The 14,334-nt window shown below is 46.4% G+C and overlaps 1 protein-coding gene across 1 annotated transcript in view; it reads right to left on the bottom strand.

The window, feature by feature from the left end:
- The window catches only part of LOC146192237 (beta-hexosaminidase subunit beta-like), a 30,707-nt gene extending 17,049 nt beyond the window's left edge, over nt 1–13,658 (bottom strand). Inside the window, exons 1-6 of the mRNA XM_084600437.1 lie at nt 13,268–13,658; nt 11,470–11,585; nt 10,956–11,066; nt 7,203–7,304; nt 2,145–2,253; nt 732–936 (exon numbers count right to left, since the gene is read on the bottom strand). Coding sequence (XP_084456563.1) covers nt 732–936; nt 2,145–2,253; nt 7,203–7,304; nt 10,956–11,066; nt 11,470–11,585; nt 13,268–13,658 — 1,034 coding nt within the window. The remainder of the gene's footprint in view (nt 1–731; nt 937–2,144; nt 2,254–7,202; nt 7,305–10,955; nt 11,067–11,469; nt 11,586–13,267) is intronic.
- Nucleotides 13,659–14,334: the final 676 nt, after the last annotated feature.

Genomic DNA, 14,334 nt, shown 5'->3' with positions numbered 1-14,334 from the left:
AAATAAAGCAATCACCGCACATGCACTGCGGTGAAAGACGTCTACGTTGTGCCTGTTCGGAAGCTTGATGGCGAAAGCGAGCCGCGGCGCACCACGTGACCCAAACTGACCAATTCGTGGCCCAGCGGCGCGGGGAAGAGAATCGCGGTACTCTGAAAAACTATCGAGTGACTCTAGCGGCCACCGCTGTCTTCCGCACCGGCGCCGTGCGGTTATGCGCATGCGCGGGAACCAAAGAGGAGCAGCTGGCGGACCGGCGTAACGGGGGCGGGGGGGGAGGGGTTAGTTCAATATTTAATGAACAATTAAATATTCAACTACCGGTAATTATATAGTCAGTTAGAATAACTTTCGTACTAACTGACGTTCTGCCAGGCTGACATTTGATTCCTGATTTTTTTTTTGCGTCTTTTGCAGTTTTTTAAGCCTTTAGGAAGATTTGAAACTTTTTGCTGAAACGCTCGGAATCATGCACACTAAGCTTTTTTTAATAAAAGGTGCACGAATATCTGCGCTGCGCAAAGAGATAAAATTTAGGCAACATTACACTTTGCTCATAAACGGAAATCAAGAAAACACGATTGGTCTCGGAACAAGAAAATGGGAACGCGATGAAATTCTTATTTTGTTATGAACATGGCACAGTATTCGGCGAAGCCACTACAAAACCAGCGTACTCAAGCATATTTATTGCACAAAATGTGTGGTTAATCGCTGTGACCTTTGCTTACCAGCAGTCAAGGTTGAGCTCGTTCCCACCCAGGTGGATGTAGCCGTCGGGAAACACCCGCTTCACTTCCAACAGCAGATGTTCCAAAAGAACGAACGTGGCGTTTTTGGTGGGATCTAGAAGACCTGCGATGTGGCTTTTGGAATCTTCTTCTTCGCACAGGGACAGCACCTGAGGAAACGCCTTACCCCAGGACCTTGTATTCCCTAAAGACAATATGGCATCGCGTAGATAATGAGATGTGCCTGTTTCGCCACAGAAAATGGTGCATAGTGTTTAAAAAATTCTATTCGTGGAAACTGCCTCTAAAGAGGCTTTAGTCCGAGAGGGCGTTAAAATATGTCAGGGGCAGCAACTGCACGTCCCAAAACAAATTTTTCTTGCGGAAACATTTTTGCTATTGAAAACTGCATACTTGCATAGCTGCCTACAGCAATTTCATTGCTTATTGGGCACTATTACATGCTCCACATACGTTGTTCACTCTTATAAATTTGTGTAACTTTGTTTCTTTCGTTTTGCTTATTCCCTCTATGGTAAATCGTACTGAGGCTTTGGAAGACAGCGAGCACTATGTGAACGCACACTGCTCCACAAAGTCCCAGTCATGGAAGCGACAAAGAGATGATAGAAGCGCTGGTGGAGCACACGCGACTGCAGTGCGTGAGCGTAATAATCTTAAAAAATTTTGTCGTTTGCGTGTTTTTCTATTTTTTTCTTACATTTTTGATCAGATCCAGGGAGCCCCGTTGATCGCCCAATACAAAGGGTATGGCCCTATATTAATCATAATCGTGATCATCAGCTCGTTGTCCCGAATTTTATGCATGATATTTAGCGCGAATGTTGAGCATTCCCAGGTTTTAGATCTGAAGTGATTTTAGCTCCCGTTCAAGAAAAACAAAATTAGATCGTGAGGGAATTAACCGCGATGAACTGGAGGAAAACAAGATGCCGAATCTGGAGATTACACCTTAAACCTCTTTCATTTCATTTCAGTACATTGGCCTTGAGGTCCGTAGATGAAACCCCCAAAATCGCGCAACGTCGCGTAGACGCGAAGATGCAGCCAGTATACATTATCATATCGACTCATACTATACGCACACTGCACAGCCCTAAGTTAATTTAGGAACAACGAGGAAAAGTAACATATGTATTCGTCTTCCGTCAGAACTGACTGTTGTTCTAGCCTGCTTTTCGCCTTAAGAACCATTGTCATTCAGCATTTTTGACAACAGAATGAACGAGTCCACTTATTTCTGCTAGTTAACCGTGAATTAAGCTATAGAACAAACCAAACAATGAAAACGCGTGAGAACAAATCTTTGCACAGTGAATTTTTTTGTTTGCTTCCGATGCATTGACAAAACGCGAGCCGTAAAGTAATCGTCGCAAAAAGCGCAGCATTTACCTGGCGTGTCAAACTCGGGCACAATGCGGATTCCGCGGTCGCTTGCTTCCCTGAGAATGCGCTCAACGTCTGCGGGATGATACACGTGCGTGTCGCTGTCGTACGCCCCCTGCGAGCCTGGTATAAGTACTGAAGTCACTTTTTTCAAGGAAGACCGAACATCGTGGGGAAGGATGCGGAAAGGATGTCCTTCTACGACAAACATAACAACGATGCACTTAAGTCTGCTTACGTGCCGTGATGCGAAATCATTTCGAGTGGCGTGTCTAGTTGCGTTATGAGCTCGTTCTGCGTTTCGTTACTTTTCCGATTTGCATAGGTTTATTATTACGAAAGCAATACTACGACAGCCAAAGCGAGACCTCGGATGGCCGCAGCTACGCCGTGAAGAGGAGTAGCTACGGTCTCCTCGTAAGAAAATCAGCCTGCCATGACATTTGAATTCACGTTACCCCAATGCCACGGGCAGGAGATTCCAACTCGAGTTGCTCCTTTCATATGGGAGGGTGATATCAGAATCAGCCTGCCAGAACCGTTTGCACTCGTTACGCCTACGACACGCAGGCACGTCCATACGGCTTGTTTGTTTGTGGAGCTTAACGTCCCAAAGCGACTCAGGCTATGAGCGACGCCGTAGTGGAAGACGCCGGAAATTTCGACGTCCTAAGGTTCTTTAACGTGCACTGACATCGCACAGCACACGGGCGCCTTGCTTTTTGCCGCCATCGAAAAGCGGCCGCCGAGGCCGGGATTAGATCCCGGGTCCTTGGGAACAGTATTCGAGCGCCGTAACCACTGTGCCACCCCGGCGGGGCCCATACGGCTTGGTTGAAGCGTAATCACCTTATATGTGGGCTCGTAGCTTCCGCTCTTGCGTCATACCCTGAAATGATGAGTTTGTGTATCCAATAATGTAGCACCTTACTCTGACAGGGCGTGAGAAGGAAAAAAGCTTCCACCCTTGCTTGCGCAATTCAACTAGGGTTAACCAGAGGTTAGGTAAGAGGTTGAGGTTAACCACAACTAATTTTTATTTTAGTCGTGTTAAATTGTTCAATTTGTATTTATTGTCTTGTTTTTATTTATTAAATTTTCACTTATGTACTTACTTCACTTTTGTTTTAAGTCTCATCTTTTCCCTTGCTTTCTCTCAGCGCCCTCCGGCGGCCTTACGCTAGGAAAGGAGAATTAGGAAAGAAATCGGCGTGTAGTGGTTAGAGTGCTCGGCTGGGACCCGGAAGGGTGGCGCGGTTCGATTGTTAGCGTGGAACCAATTTTTTAATTAATACTTGCCAGAAGAATATTATGGACACTCTGTCTAGAGCTGGTGATGAAATACTCTGATGAGATCGCTAATGAGGAAATGATAATATTATTAATTGGTTCACAGGAAGGGAAAGGCGCTGTATCTGTCTCGCTTTTTTCTGTGGACATCTGAACCCCGCCGTAAGGGAACGGAGGAAGGTGGGAGTGAAAGCGAAATGATTAAAAACAATAGCAAGCAACACCATGCTGCTGTACATCCTGCGTGGCCTCGGGCAGTTCGTGGCCCTACGGGGCTGGGACGGTGGGTCAACGCAGCTTGCAGCGGGGGCTAGCTAGCCGTCAAATTTTATCTGTTGCAGGCCGTCTTTGCACTCGCCATTGCTTCGGTGGTGGACGACGGCTGTTGTGGCGTGCGTCTTTCTCGCTTTCTCTCTTCTTTTACATTTCTTCTCTATTTTCTATTCTGTCCGCGTGAGGCAGCGGAGGTGGCTCAGCTACAAAGCCAGTAGCAGGCCCGTGCATTTTATTTTCCATTTTCCTACAGCCACAGCAACAACAACCGCGTGGCCTCCAGAAACGAAGCATGCATACGAGTACCCGGGTTCGAACCCGATCGCCGGCGGCTGTGTTTCGATGGAGGCGAAACGAAGAGGTGTCCGTGTGCTGCGCGATGTTAGCGCAGGTTAAAGATCCCCAGGTGGTCAAAATTACGCGTAGCTCTCCCCCCCCCCCTCTCTCCGGCTCCTCTTTTCACTTCACTGCCACCTTCCTTCTAAAAGTGTGACGGATACTGCGCATTTTCTTTCCTGTCAGCCAATTATTATTATTATATTCTAAATACGGAATATGGTCATTGCGCGTTCCACAGAAATGTCGGGGGGAGGCGATGGAGGGTGGCTGATCCTGTCCCTGATGGGGCTGAGACAGGTAGGCCATTGCCACTTGCGGCTGTTGTGGCTGTAGGAAGAAGGAAAAGAAAATGCACGGGCCTGCTACTGGCTCTGTAGCTGAGCCACTTCCGCTGCCTCGTGCGGAGAGAAGAAAAAAAGTAAAGAATAAAGAAGAAGGAGAGAAAGACTCGCGCCGCAACAACAGTCGTCGTCCACCACCGAAGCAGTGGCGGGTGCAATGACGGCCTATAACAGATAAAAATCGGCGGCTGGCTAGCCCCCGCCGCAAGCGCCTGCCACCGAATTTTTATCTGTTGTAGGCCGTCATTGCACCCGCCACCACTTCAGTGGTGGGACGACGGCTGTTGCGGCGCACATGTTCCTCTTCCTCTCCCTCTTCTTTTTATTACTTTCTTTACTTACTCTCTTCTGTCCGCACGAGGCAGCGGAGGTGGCCTGTGCATTTTCTTTTCCTTCTTCCTACAGCCACAACAACAGAAATGTCCGGAATGCCCGGGTTCGAACCCGAGACGCCACACATGACCACAAGACATAAGGAGTGACCCGAACGACCATATGTGGCCCCACTGCCCTGATGTACCGACCAACGACCCCACGACCCGAGACACCGCTACACTTCAAGACATCCTCCCCTGCATATGCCGTGCGGTGCGTGCCATGGCCTCCGCCATCGAGTCGTGGCAACGTGTGGCCCGATAGTGTCCTGGACCAAGGTTCATCGAGAATCATCGTGCCGGCAAGCCGTTCTATTCTTCCTTCTTCTTCTTCAGTCATCCAGACACTCCCATCATCATGTCATGGGCTCATCAACATCAGTAAACTTTCTCGTCCACAATCGGTACGATCGCTCGGCGGCCCCGGGTTATGTTATGGACGCGCAAGGAGGAAGAAGCGGGCAGTGGCGCGGGCAGGATTGCGCTCGCGCTAGGCCCGCTAACCATTCCTTAAATGTCATCTCACGGTCATCAAACATCTTGTCTTTGTCCTCTGTTCTCCTGTGTCCACAGGCTTGCCGCCACTTAACAATATCCTATATTTGGAACTGCAGAGCAAATGTAAGTGATTACAACACCGCATCAGAAGATGACAGGCTGGATTTTATTTCTGTGCAATGTTATTCAGAAGACGTTAAAAAAAGTTATCTTGAAAGCTTGAGTGGATAGGTGTGAAGATGAAGACCGGTGAAGTGTATTTAATGAACTACCAACAGCTGATTACATTCCTTGGTGTTTTGAGGCTGACATCGGATCGAATGGTTGCGAACCTGAGCTCGCCGAGCCCAATAGGAGGAGTACCAATGAATGTTAAGAAAACAAAAGCCCCGTCTTGGAAAGAATCAAGCTTCCCATGAGCAATTCAGTCCAATAAAGAGTAAGAAATTGGATCCAGCTAGATCAATTAGTGTCGGCATATTGGACAGGAGAGTAAATGTATAGAAAGGATTAGGATCAAAATGATTTTCTAAGCACTGCGATTTATTTGTTTGTTAAGCAACAACGCTTGTAGTCATTAAGATGAGATTGAGAGGGGAGGAAGGTGTATAGATGGCCGGTATACGATCATGTTATTCCTCCTTTCTTTTTTACTCTCGGTCACATGAACCTGCTCTCTGCTTGGTTATGGTTAAAATTAAGTGATATTCTCGAAAGTATTACCGGTCAATCCAGTACGTACTCACGCGCAATATCAATCATAGCGGTCAACAAACTAGAAAGCCAAACATTAAGTTCAAAGCACCGCGGCAAGCCGCAAAACTCAATTTTAAGACACAGAAAGCAGGGGCACTAGAGATTCAGTTAATGAACCCGTCATTGGGCTGGAAGAAGTAAATAGGTAGAGGAGATTTATGTGTGCCCGGCACGCAGTAGGGGAACAGATAGACGATGGTTTGTTAAGTTAGCGATGCGGATTCCGTCAACAGGGAACACCGTTTCACGATGCTATTGGCTGGATACTGAGGTATCACATTTTGTCCTGCAGAGAATACGATCTTTAACTGAGCGGCCCCCCATTGCCTCCTCTCTCTCTCTCTCTCTTTTTTTTTTTTTTGGAACACAACGGCACAATCTTTTCCTTTTTGCCATACAACGCTTTTCCAGTGCATAAGGTTCTAGCACACATGCATAGAACAATATTTCTCCTTGTGATGTGCGCTTTTAAAGGCATGCATATGCAGTTCGGAAAAATTACTCGACGTGGGTGTTTGTACTACAAAATATTGTGCATTTTATGTATTCTGGTGGAATTATTTTCCGAACACTTGGTAGTTTGAGAGTAGTAGTTCTGGTCTAAGAAGAGAGACCTCGCCCGTACTACAAATGTATCGACAGTTGCATATTTGGTAAGGTGAACGTCGTTAAAATAAAACGTAATCTTAACACCGAAAACATTTTTCCACACTAGCAGGCGACGAGAGAAAAGAAGAGGCAGCGAAAATGGCCAGGTCCTCTAGTTCTGTGAAGCCGGGTAAGCACAAAATTGTATACACGTTCACTAAATCATCTCAGAAATCGACAAATGAACACCGATTTGAAACAAGTATACATGTCACAAATCAGCAATCACCGCTATGGAGAGATCAACACAGCTCAGTGCAAATTTTATATCGACGTGATCAGTTTTATGCCGAAGCAGTCAGTTATTGCCAGAACAACGTTGTCGTAATGAATGAATCGGAAAGGGACGGTGAAAGTGACTGAAACCTCAGCAACACTGGTCGTACTCAGAAAGGGGAGCTGCGGTGTACATGAACGAAACCCAGTCATCCTATGCCTAAAGCGCCAGTCTTGGCGTCGCTTCTCCCTCCATGTCGGCGAACAAATGCGCTGCCTGCGGTGTTCCAGAGACTTGTGTTCCACACCGCAGTAGGTGCTTGACCTACCTTCACGCTGAGAACCGGGAAGGCCTCGCTGACGAAAGGGAAGGAGTGGTCGCCCACGATTCGCCAGTGTAGCACGTTCATTTTGTTGAAGGCCAGAAGGTCCTGCGCACGAACAGTGTCAAACTACTACAGACAGTTTGGCGTATTAGCGACCGATGTTCCCCTTACCAGGTGCAACTAGGTTGAAACAAGATACTAGAGCTTGTCACTTCCTTAGTAGGGCACTCTGGGTATGAAATGAGAACGGACGAAGAAACCACACAGACCGAGCGCCTGTTACGAACTAAAATTTACCGCACAGGGATTCTTAGTTACTGTTAGTTACGAAATAGTTACTGTTTAAAAGATGAAAATAGAAAAACCTTCAAACGTTTACGTCAGGGCATATCTGTCTGATGCGCATGTAGTTATATGAAACACAACTACTTGACAACCTACGAAGGTCATCCTAAAATTAAGATCTCCCATTTCTTTTATAAGCCGAAGGAAATGTTTATTTTAAGCAAGTTACAAATCATTTGAAAGACAGACCATTCTCCTTTTCCACATAATCGCCATTGCGGTCTACGTATTTTTGCATACTTTGGGGCAGTTTTTGTATGCCCATGCCATACCAGCTCTCCGCCATGCTGTTGAGCAAGCGCTTGACTGCTTCTTTCTCCGGCGTGAATTTCAGTGCGACCAGCTGGTAACTCCCCACACCACTTGCGAACGTTTTCAGCATCCACGCGCGACTCTCCGTACACTTCCGTCAACTGGCGAAGAATTTTTATTGGTTAAACGCCTTTCGTGTTCAAAAATTAATTAACTGCGCTAAATTCGTTGCTGATAGACCGAGATGATGTACCACGCTATACGATCACAAGCAGCAGAAACCATTGATCCAATATTGGAACATGCTGGCAATGCATTGGTTATTTGTAGGAAAGCAAATTAGAAACGCCTCACATGTGTCGGGCTAGTAGTTTGTGCTGCCTGGTTTGTTCGACACTGCAGGGCTCTTGTCAGAAGCTAGTAGCGGTATGTTCGCGAGCGTAATTCCAACCTCCTACATGGTGAGCGCCAGCATATGATCTGGCAGTAACTCTCAACTGGCGTACTCTCGCTCTTTCGTTTCTTCATTTGCACACTAGGTAATTTCGCCCTTTCGCCCGCCAGCCCGTCTGCTGGTTCGTTCGTTCGTTCGTTCGTTCGTTCGTTCGTTCGTTCGTTCGTTCGTTCGTTCGTTCGTTCGTTCGTTCGTTCGCTCGTTCGCTCGTTCGCTCGTTCGCTCGTTCGTTCGTTCGTTCGTTCGTTCGTTCGTTCGTTCGTTCGTTCGTTCGTTCGTTCGTTCTTTCGTTCGTTCGTTCGTTCGTTCGTTCGTTCGTTCGTTCGTTCGTTCGTTCGTTCGTTCGTTCTTTCGTTCGTTCGTTCGTTCGTTCGTTCGTTCGTTCGTTCGTTCGTTCGTTCGTTCGTTCGTTCGTTCGTTCGTTCGTTCGTTCGTTCGTTCGTTCGTTCGTTCGTTCGTTCGTTCGTTCGTTCGTTCGTTCGTTCGTTCGTTCGTTCGTTCGTTCATTCGTTCGTTCGTTCGTTCGTTCGTTCGTTCGTTCGTTCGTTCGTTCGTTCGTTCGTTCGTTCGTTCGTTCGTTCGTTCGTTCGTTTGTTCGTTCGTCCGTTCGTTGGACTCATTTGCTCTCACAAAGAACTGAATAAATCAGCGGCGAAAGCAGCCAGCGCGCCTGATCTCCATTCATTGCCGAGCTCATTGTAAAGCTGGCAGGGATAATTTAGGACAATGATCCAAACGGATCAACAGATATCTAGAACAGTGTGGAATTACTTGCACGTGACCAACATCATTTATGTTATAGCTCGCCCCGTCTAACGTCACAAACTGATAAAACTGCGTGCGAGCGGCTTTGTGCGTAACAAACAGTATTCACAGCATCGCCATATTATTTATTTTTCAATGAAGCATGAGATACATTAGAAAAAAAAAATTAAAGCATCTCATGCTTCTTTGAAAAAGGAATAATACGGCTATGCTGTGAACACTGTTTGTTACGCACAAAGCCGCTCGCACGTAGTTTTATCGGTTTGTCCCGTTAGACGTGATGAACTATAACATGAATAATGTTAGTCACGTGCAAGTGATTCGACACTGTTTTAGATATCTTTTGATACGTTTGGATCCTTATCTCAAATTATCCCTGCCAGCTTTACATTGAGCTGGCAGGAGCTTTAACAAGACAAGCTGTGGAAAAAAATTAAACAGATATTGCAATGAATTTACCGGACAATTAAGCTGAACCTTAATGGCTGCCGTCAGCGGTTCTTGCGGATCCTCGTTCGCACATACTAATCAACCAACATGCACTTGGCTACTAGCTTAATCACGACACCTTTAATTAGCGTGCCACTAACGTAACGCATACTCGATATGATACAGCCGCAATCTACCACATTACGTGAAACACCGGAAAATGAAAAAATGTATGGACTCCTCAAATTCATATAGCATCCGCACAAGTTTTTGTGGAAATTTTACGGAGTCCATAAGTTTTCCATAACACTGCGTACGGATTGTTTCACTAGGGGGCGTAAATTAAAAACCCCGTATTAACCAACCTGTGATAACTTTCCCGCGCTTAGGTTTCAGTTCCCACCTCACTCGTCCTATATTTGCCATCCAGGTTTGTTACTAGCATGGATGCCCGGGTTGTAGTTGGCGACTACGTGTGAAGGCCATCATGCCCGCGAAAGACAACACGACGCGCCGAGCTGAGAACCAAAAATGAAATACTCGTTTATTTCTCGCCCCCCCCCCCCCCCTTCCTATTTTGAATGAAGTGAGAAAAATTGAACATAAATATTGTATTGTGTTCGAATTGCTGTAGAATCCTTCGCACTGAAACCTTCTGCTGGGTACTTACTGAATGAAAAGTTTGGCTCACATTTTTCATACGCCAGCACCCTGAACTAATTGGACACTTCATCTTCGCTCCATGAATTTTTTTTTCGATTGACATCGATGAGGCGGGAATAAACGGGCAGCTTAAGATTGTACGTTTTCATATTTGCAGCATCAGACAAAAGAAGTCCCACTTCCTTGAGAAGCACAGCTGAATAACTATCCGCAATTTTTAATGGTCGCATTAATCGTGCAGTTTTTGCTTTTCTCGACTAATCAATAGACTTCGTGCAGTTTTTGCTGTGATCGATCTTCCGAAAATCTACTGGAAAGTGCCGTTCTTTGTTATTTCGGAGCATAAATCTGGAAGTATACATTGCTGATTCAACTGCCATCTAATATATGCACAAGGTGTTTTCTATGGGTTTCTCAAATACGTCGTCTGATTTAATCCTCTGTTTAGTGCATGAGAAATTCTTCAGCGCAGTTTTTAGGAAGATATATTAAGTGCGAAACTCGCCTAGCATTTCTTACTAACGATCTTATCCGAGATGTTGATAGGAAACCAATAGTTTGTGAAGAAAATTGGTTCTTAATGACATTTTTATTTTCTTTGCTTTTATGTGTTTGTATCTTGACTTTTTCGCTGCCTTCGCACTTCTGCGGTAGCTGCACGGATGATACAGTAGTGCAGTACGAATATATAAATAAATATTCATTCTGTGTCCGCACGCACTCTTCAGTACCACGTACCCACACATCAACTTCCGACCATGTTTCAGCCCAGAGACATTGTCAAGTCGCCTGTACCATGCAGTCTGGGAGCATGAGACACTGCGAGTCGCCTTACTAACGTTGCTTACCAGCAATTCTAAGATGTTGGCCACAGGAATAAAATGACTGCTGGTGTCCAACAATACTCCTCGGTGCCGGAACCTCGGTGCGTCCACCAGCTCGCTTTCATTGGTCCAAAACTAGCAGCAGCGAGGAGGAAGCACAGATTTCACCATCATGAGAACACGGCTATGACTGCACGAATGGTGCGTGAGTGCATAGCTTCCTCAAGATTGCATACATTCTCCTTCAATTTTATTTACTGAATAGCTCCAGCTAACTAACATCATGCGTAACATCGTGAACGGCAGCGACGTTTACAGCAGCAAAAACGCTGAAGCAGGTCTTTCTGATCGCGCGTACAAAATGTATGTCTATAGATTTTCTCCATTGTGATTGTTAGGTGGCATCTTAGAGTCGCTTGTAGTTGCCACTTCTTTCCTGTCTCAGGTCAACGCCTGTTATGTAGACCAGTTAGGCCCTGCATTCTGTGGTACGTGAGAGCAGCGCTTCAAAGGGGCAATGAGGGAAAGGAGGACGCACGTGTGTGGCGTTGTAGCGACGCACGAGCTGACTGAAGGACTCAAGACCGCGCAGGATCCCCCACACAGAGCGAGCGGTCAGCTTGGACGGCCGCAAAGGTGCGAGAACAAGGCGATCTGCAATAACACGGCACAGAAATACTGGTTGGGAAGGTGGCATAATGGACGCCATTCGGTGCCGTATCGGCTACTGGCGATAACAGCAGCACTATAAACAGAAACAGTGGCAAAAAATGCACATTGCGCGCTTTGAGCCTAAGGAGAATTGAGGAGCATTGACGCTTCATCTTTCGAGAGAAGCGAGCCTTCGGTTGTAAAGTGAGAGTAATTTCAATCAGGTGCCTCGAAGAGTTTTCCAGCCCTACTTCATCGAGCTAGTTAGAGCACGACTAGTCTTCATCGCTGGCTAATTATGTACTTTTCCGCATAGGAGCTTAAAATATTAAAGGAAAAACAATGGGTAAGGCGATACTATGCTACACAGGCATAGAACAAATATGACATTAGGTTTAACTCAGCCAAGCAACGTCCGGCGAAAGCGTCCAAACCTCGGCTCCCTATCCAATTTAAGAACTTTCCGACATACGTTTGGCGGTGGGTCAGCCAAATATCAAGGGTGCGCCAGTCCGTTTCGCACGTGGTTAAATTCAATTTTATAATTTCAGTTTTCAATGCGATAGCAGTGTTCTTGAATATATTGTGCACGAATGCAAGCTGATCAGGACGGCGACGTGCAATTCACACCACGAAAGAGTGGCTGTAAAATATGCAGTGTGATTGGACTTTGTCGCTATCGCCAAGTCAAATGCGGCGACGGTTTTTCAGTAAACATACTATCATTTGGTTGTCATATCACAAAATGCGATGATATACCTACGAGGTTCCGCACCTCCTTTGCACGAGAAATATCTGGTTTCGAATCAATTTTGCTCCGAAATGTTTTATTTTTGTTTGTTTGACTATGGCTATGCTATTCATATGCTAGGGTGACAAGGCCACAACGCAAGGAGCAACCAAACCGGATTACTGATATTGTACCTCTCGAAGTGCTGGTTTCGCACTGATATATTAGTTTTTCAGTCTTTCCGAATTAGAAGTTTCCGAATTAGTTTAACAGTTGAACACACCGAACTAGGGTTGAACAAGGTTGAACTAGGGTTGAACCCTAGTTCGGTGTGGTCCGATGACGCGTCTGGTGCAAGGCCGCAACAATGCAGCACCTACACAGTGCCGTAGCCACAGCAGTGTGCGCATCATGACGACAAAGACCATGCTGCATAAAAAACACGAGTTGAACGTGTCTCGCTTCTAATTCTGCTAGTGCCATAGCCGACGAGGAACAGCTTGCCGCTCAACAACATAAAATTCTTCGCGCACAGAAGACAATGTATTACGTACGCGCTGTCGCATATGGGAAGCCGAAGGCAAAAAAAAAAAAAAAAAAAACCGGACGGAGCAAAGCGTCAGATTAACAACTCCTTTAGGAGTTGTTAATCTTCAGCCCGACACGTAAAGAAGTAAACAGGATACAAGTAGAGATTTATGGGCTGAGCAGTGAAGATTAGCTCTAACCAATTCTCTGATAGAAAAGTGTATGCGGCAGTGGCATTTTGGTGTCGAGCCTAAAGTCGCGGAGTTGGATTTTCTTCGATTTTGAAGAAACTCAAAAACGCCTGCATAATGTGTCAGTGAACGTTGAATGAGCCCACGAGGCATAACTTAATTCCAAGCCCGCCAGAATATAGGGCCCCTCTCGTAGTCGCGTGGAGCTATGAGATGTTAAACATATTGCAACATACCATATCGTGCCATTCCGTACCATAGCTCACTGTACTGCATGTAGTTGAGGCTACTCCAATACTCACAGCTCTCATCTATGTTTTCGTGCGGTGTGTCCTCGCAGCGGCCGGTGAGGTTCACGACCAGCGCCTCCAAGATTGTCTGGACAGGAGACGCTTGCAGCAGACGGCTTCGCCGCTTCCATCGCAGCTTCGTTCGAGCACGGGAACCATCGGTATCTTCGGAATGGAGAGACGCACAGGGGCCGAACAGAAGCCGCTCGCGGTAGCGCTGCATTGCACGCTCCAGCAGGGGACATGGGGGCGCTCTGGAAACTCCAGCTTCCTCAGCCGCTGGGGACCACGGCAGCGAGGAGCCCAAATGGAAGGTGGCAGGGTCCATTACCAGCATGGCGCGACCAATCTTGAGGTGTTTGGGCTCAGGCCAGATGAGGCCCGCGGCGCGTGCGACCTTTTACGCACGTACGAAGCTTTCCGTCACGAGAGGCTTGGTACGTACTAAGCAAGAAATGCTTATTTATAACGCAAGCTTGCGTAACCGCTGAGAAGAAAGCCTCAATCTCATGAGCCATGCTTGGGAAAAAAGATTAATCGTCGTCGGCTTCCCTCCTGGCGCTAATTCTCGTTTGTGCTGATTGCTGGACAAGAAGGCTTCAGAAAGCTGCCATCTGTTCGAATCGTTAATTATCACGGCCTAAGTCACAATCATCATCATCAACGCTGTCGACGTCCAGTTTTCCCCCTCTTCAAACATTGGTATGTCACGTGCTGCCGAACACAATCAACATTAAACGTGTTAGCTGATGTTTAAAGAAAACTGAATATTTTTTTTTTTGCCCGTGAATCTAAATATTCAGATCAGACTTGTTTGTCTTGTTCCTCAGCAGAGACACTTGAAATAGATTCAGCTCAGCTCGACCTCTGTCGGCAAGGCTTAGCGGCCGCGGCTGTCACTTGCTAAAAGCACGACATAAAGAAAACTAGCCTTTGCACCAGCATTTCTCAGACCTGAAACGCATACTGCAGCGCAGCATATTTCCGTTAAGCCTCATTTTTTTTTTAATTGG

Source organism: Amblyomma maculatum, chromosome 4, assembly GCF_055883805.1.
Source record: "Amblyomma maculatum isolate TAMU_Amacu chromosome 4, ASM5588380v1, whole genome shotgun sequence".
Lineage (NCBI taxonomy): Eukaryota > Metazoa > Arthropoda > Arachnida > Ixodida > Ixodidae > Amblyomma > Amblyomma maculatum.
Note: the sequence above shows the minus strand (reverse complement) of the source record. Positions and strands in the feature narration are given on the sequence as shown.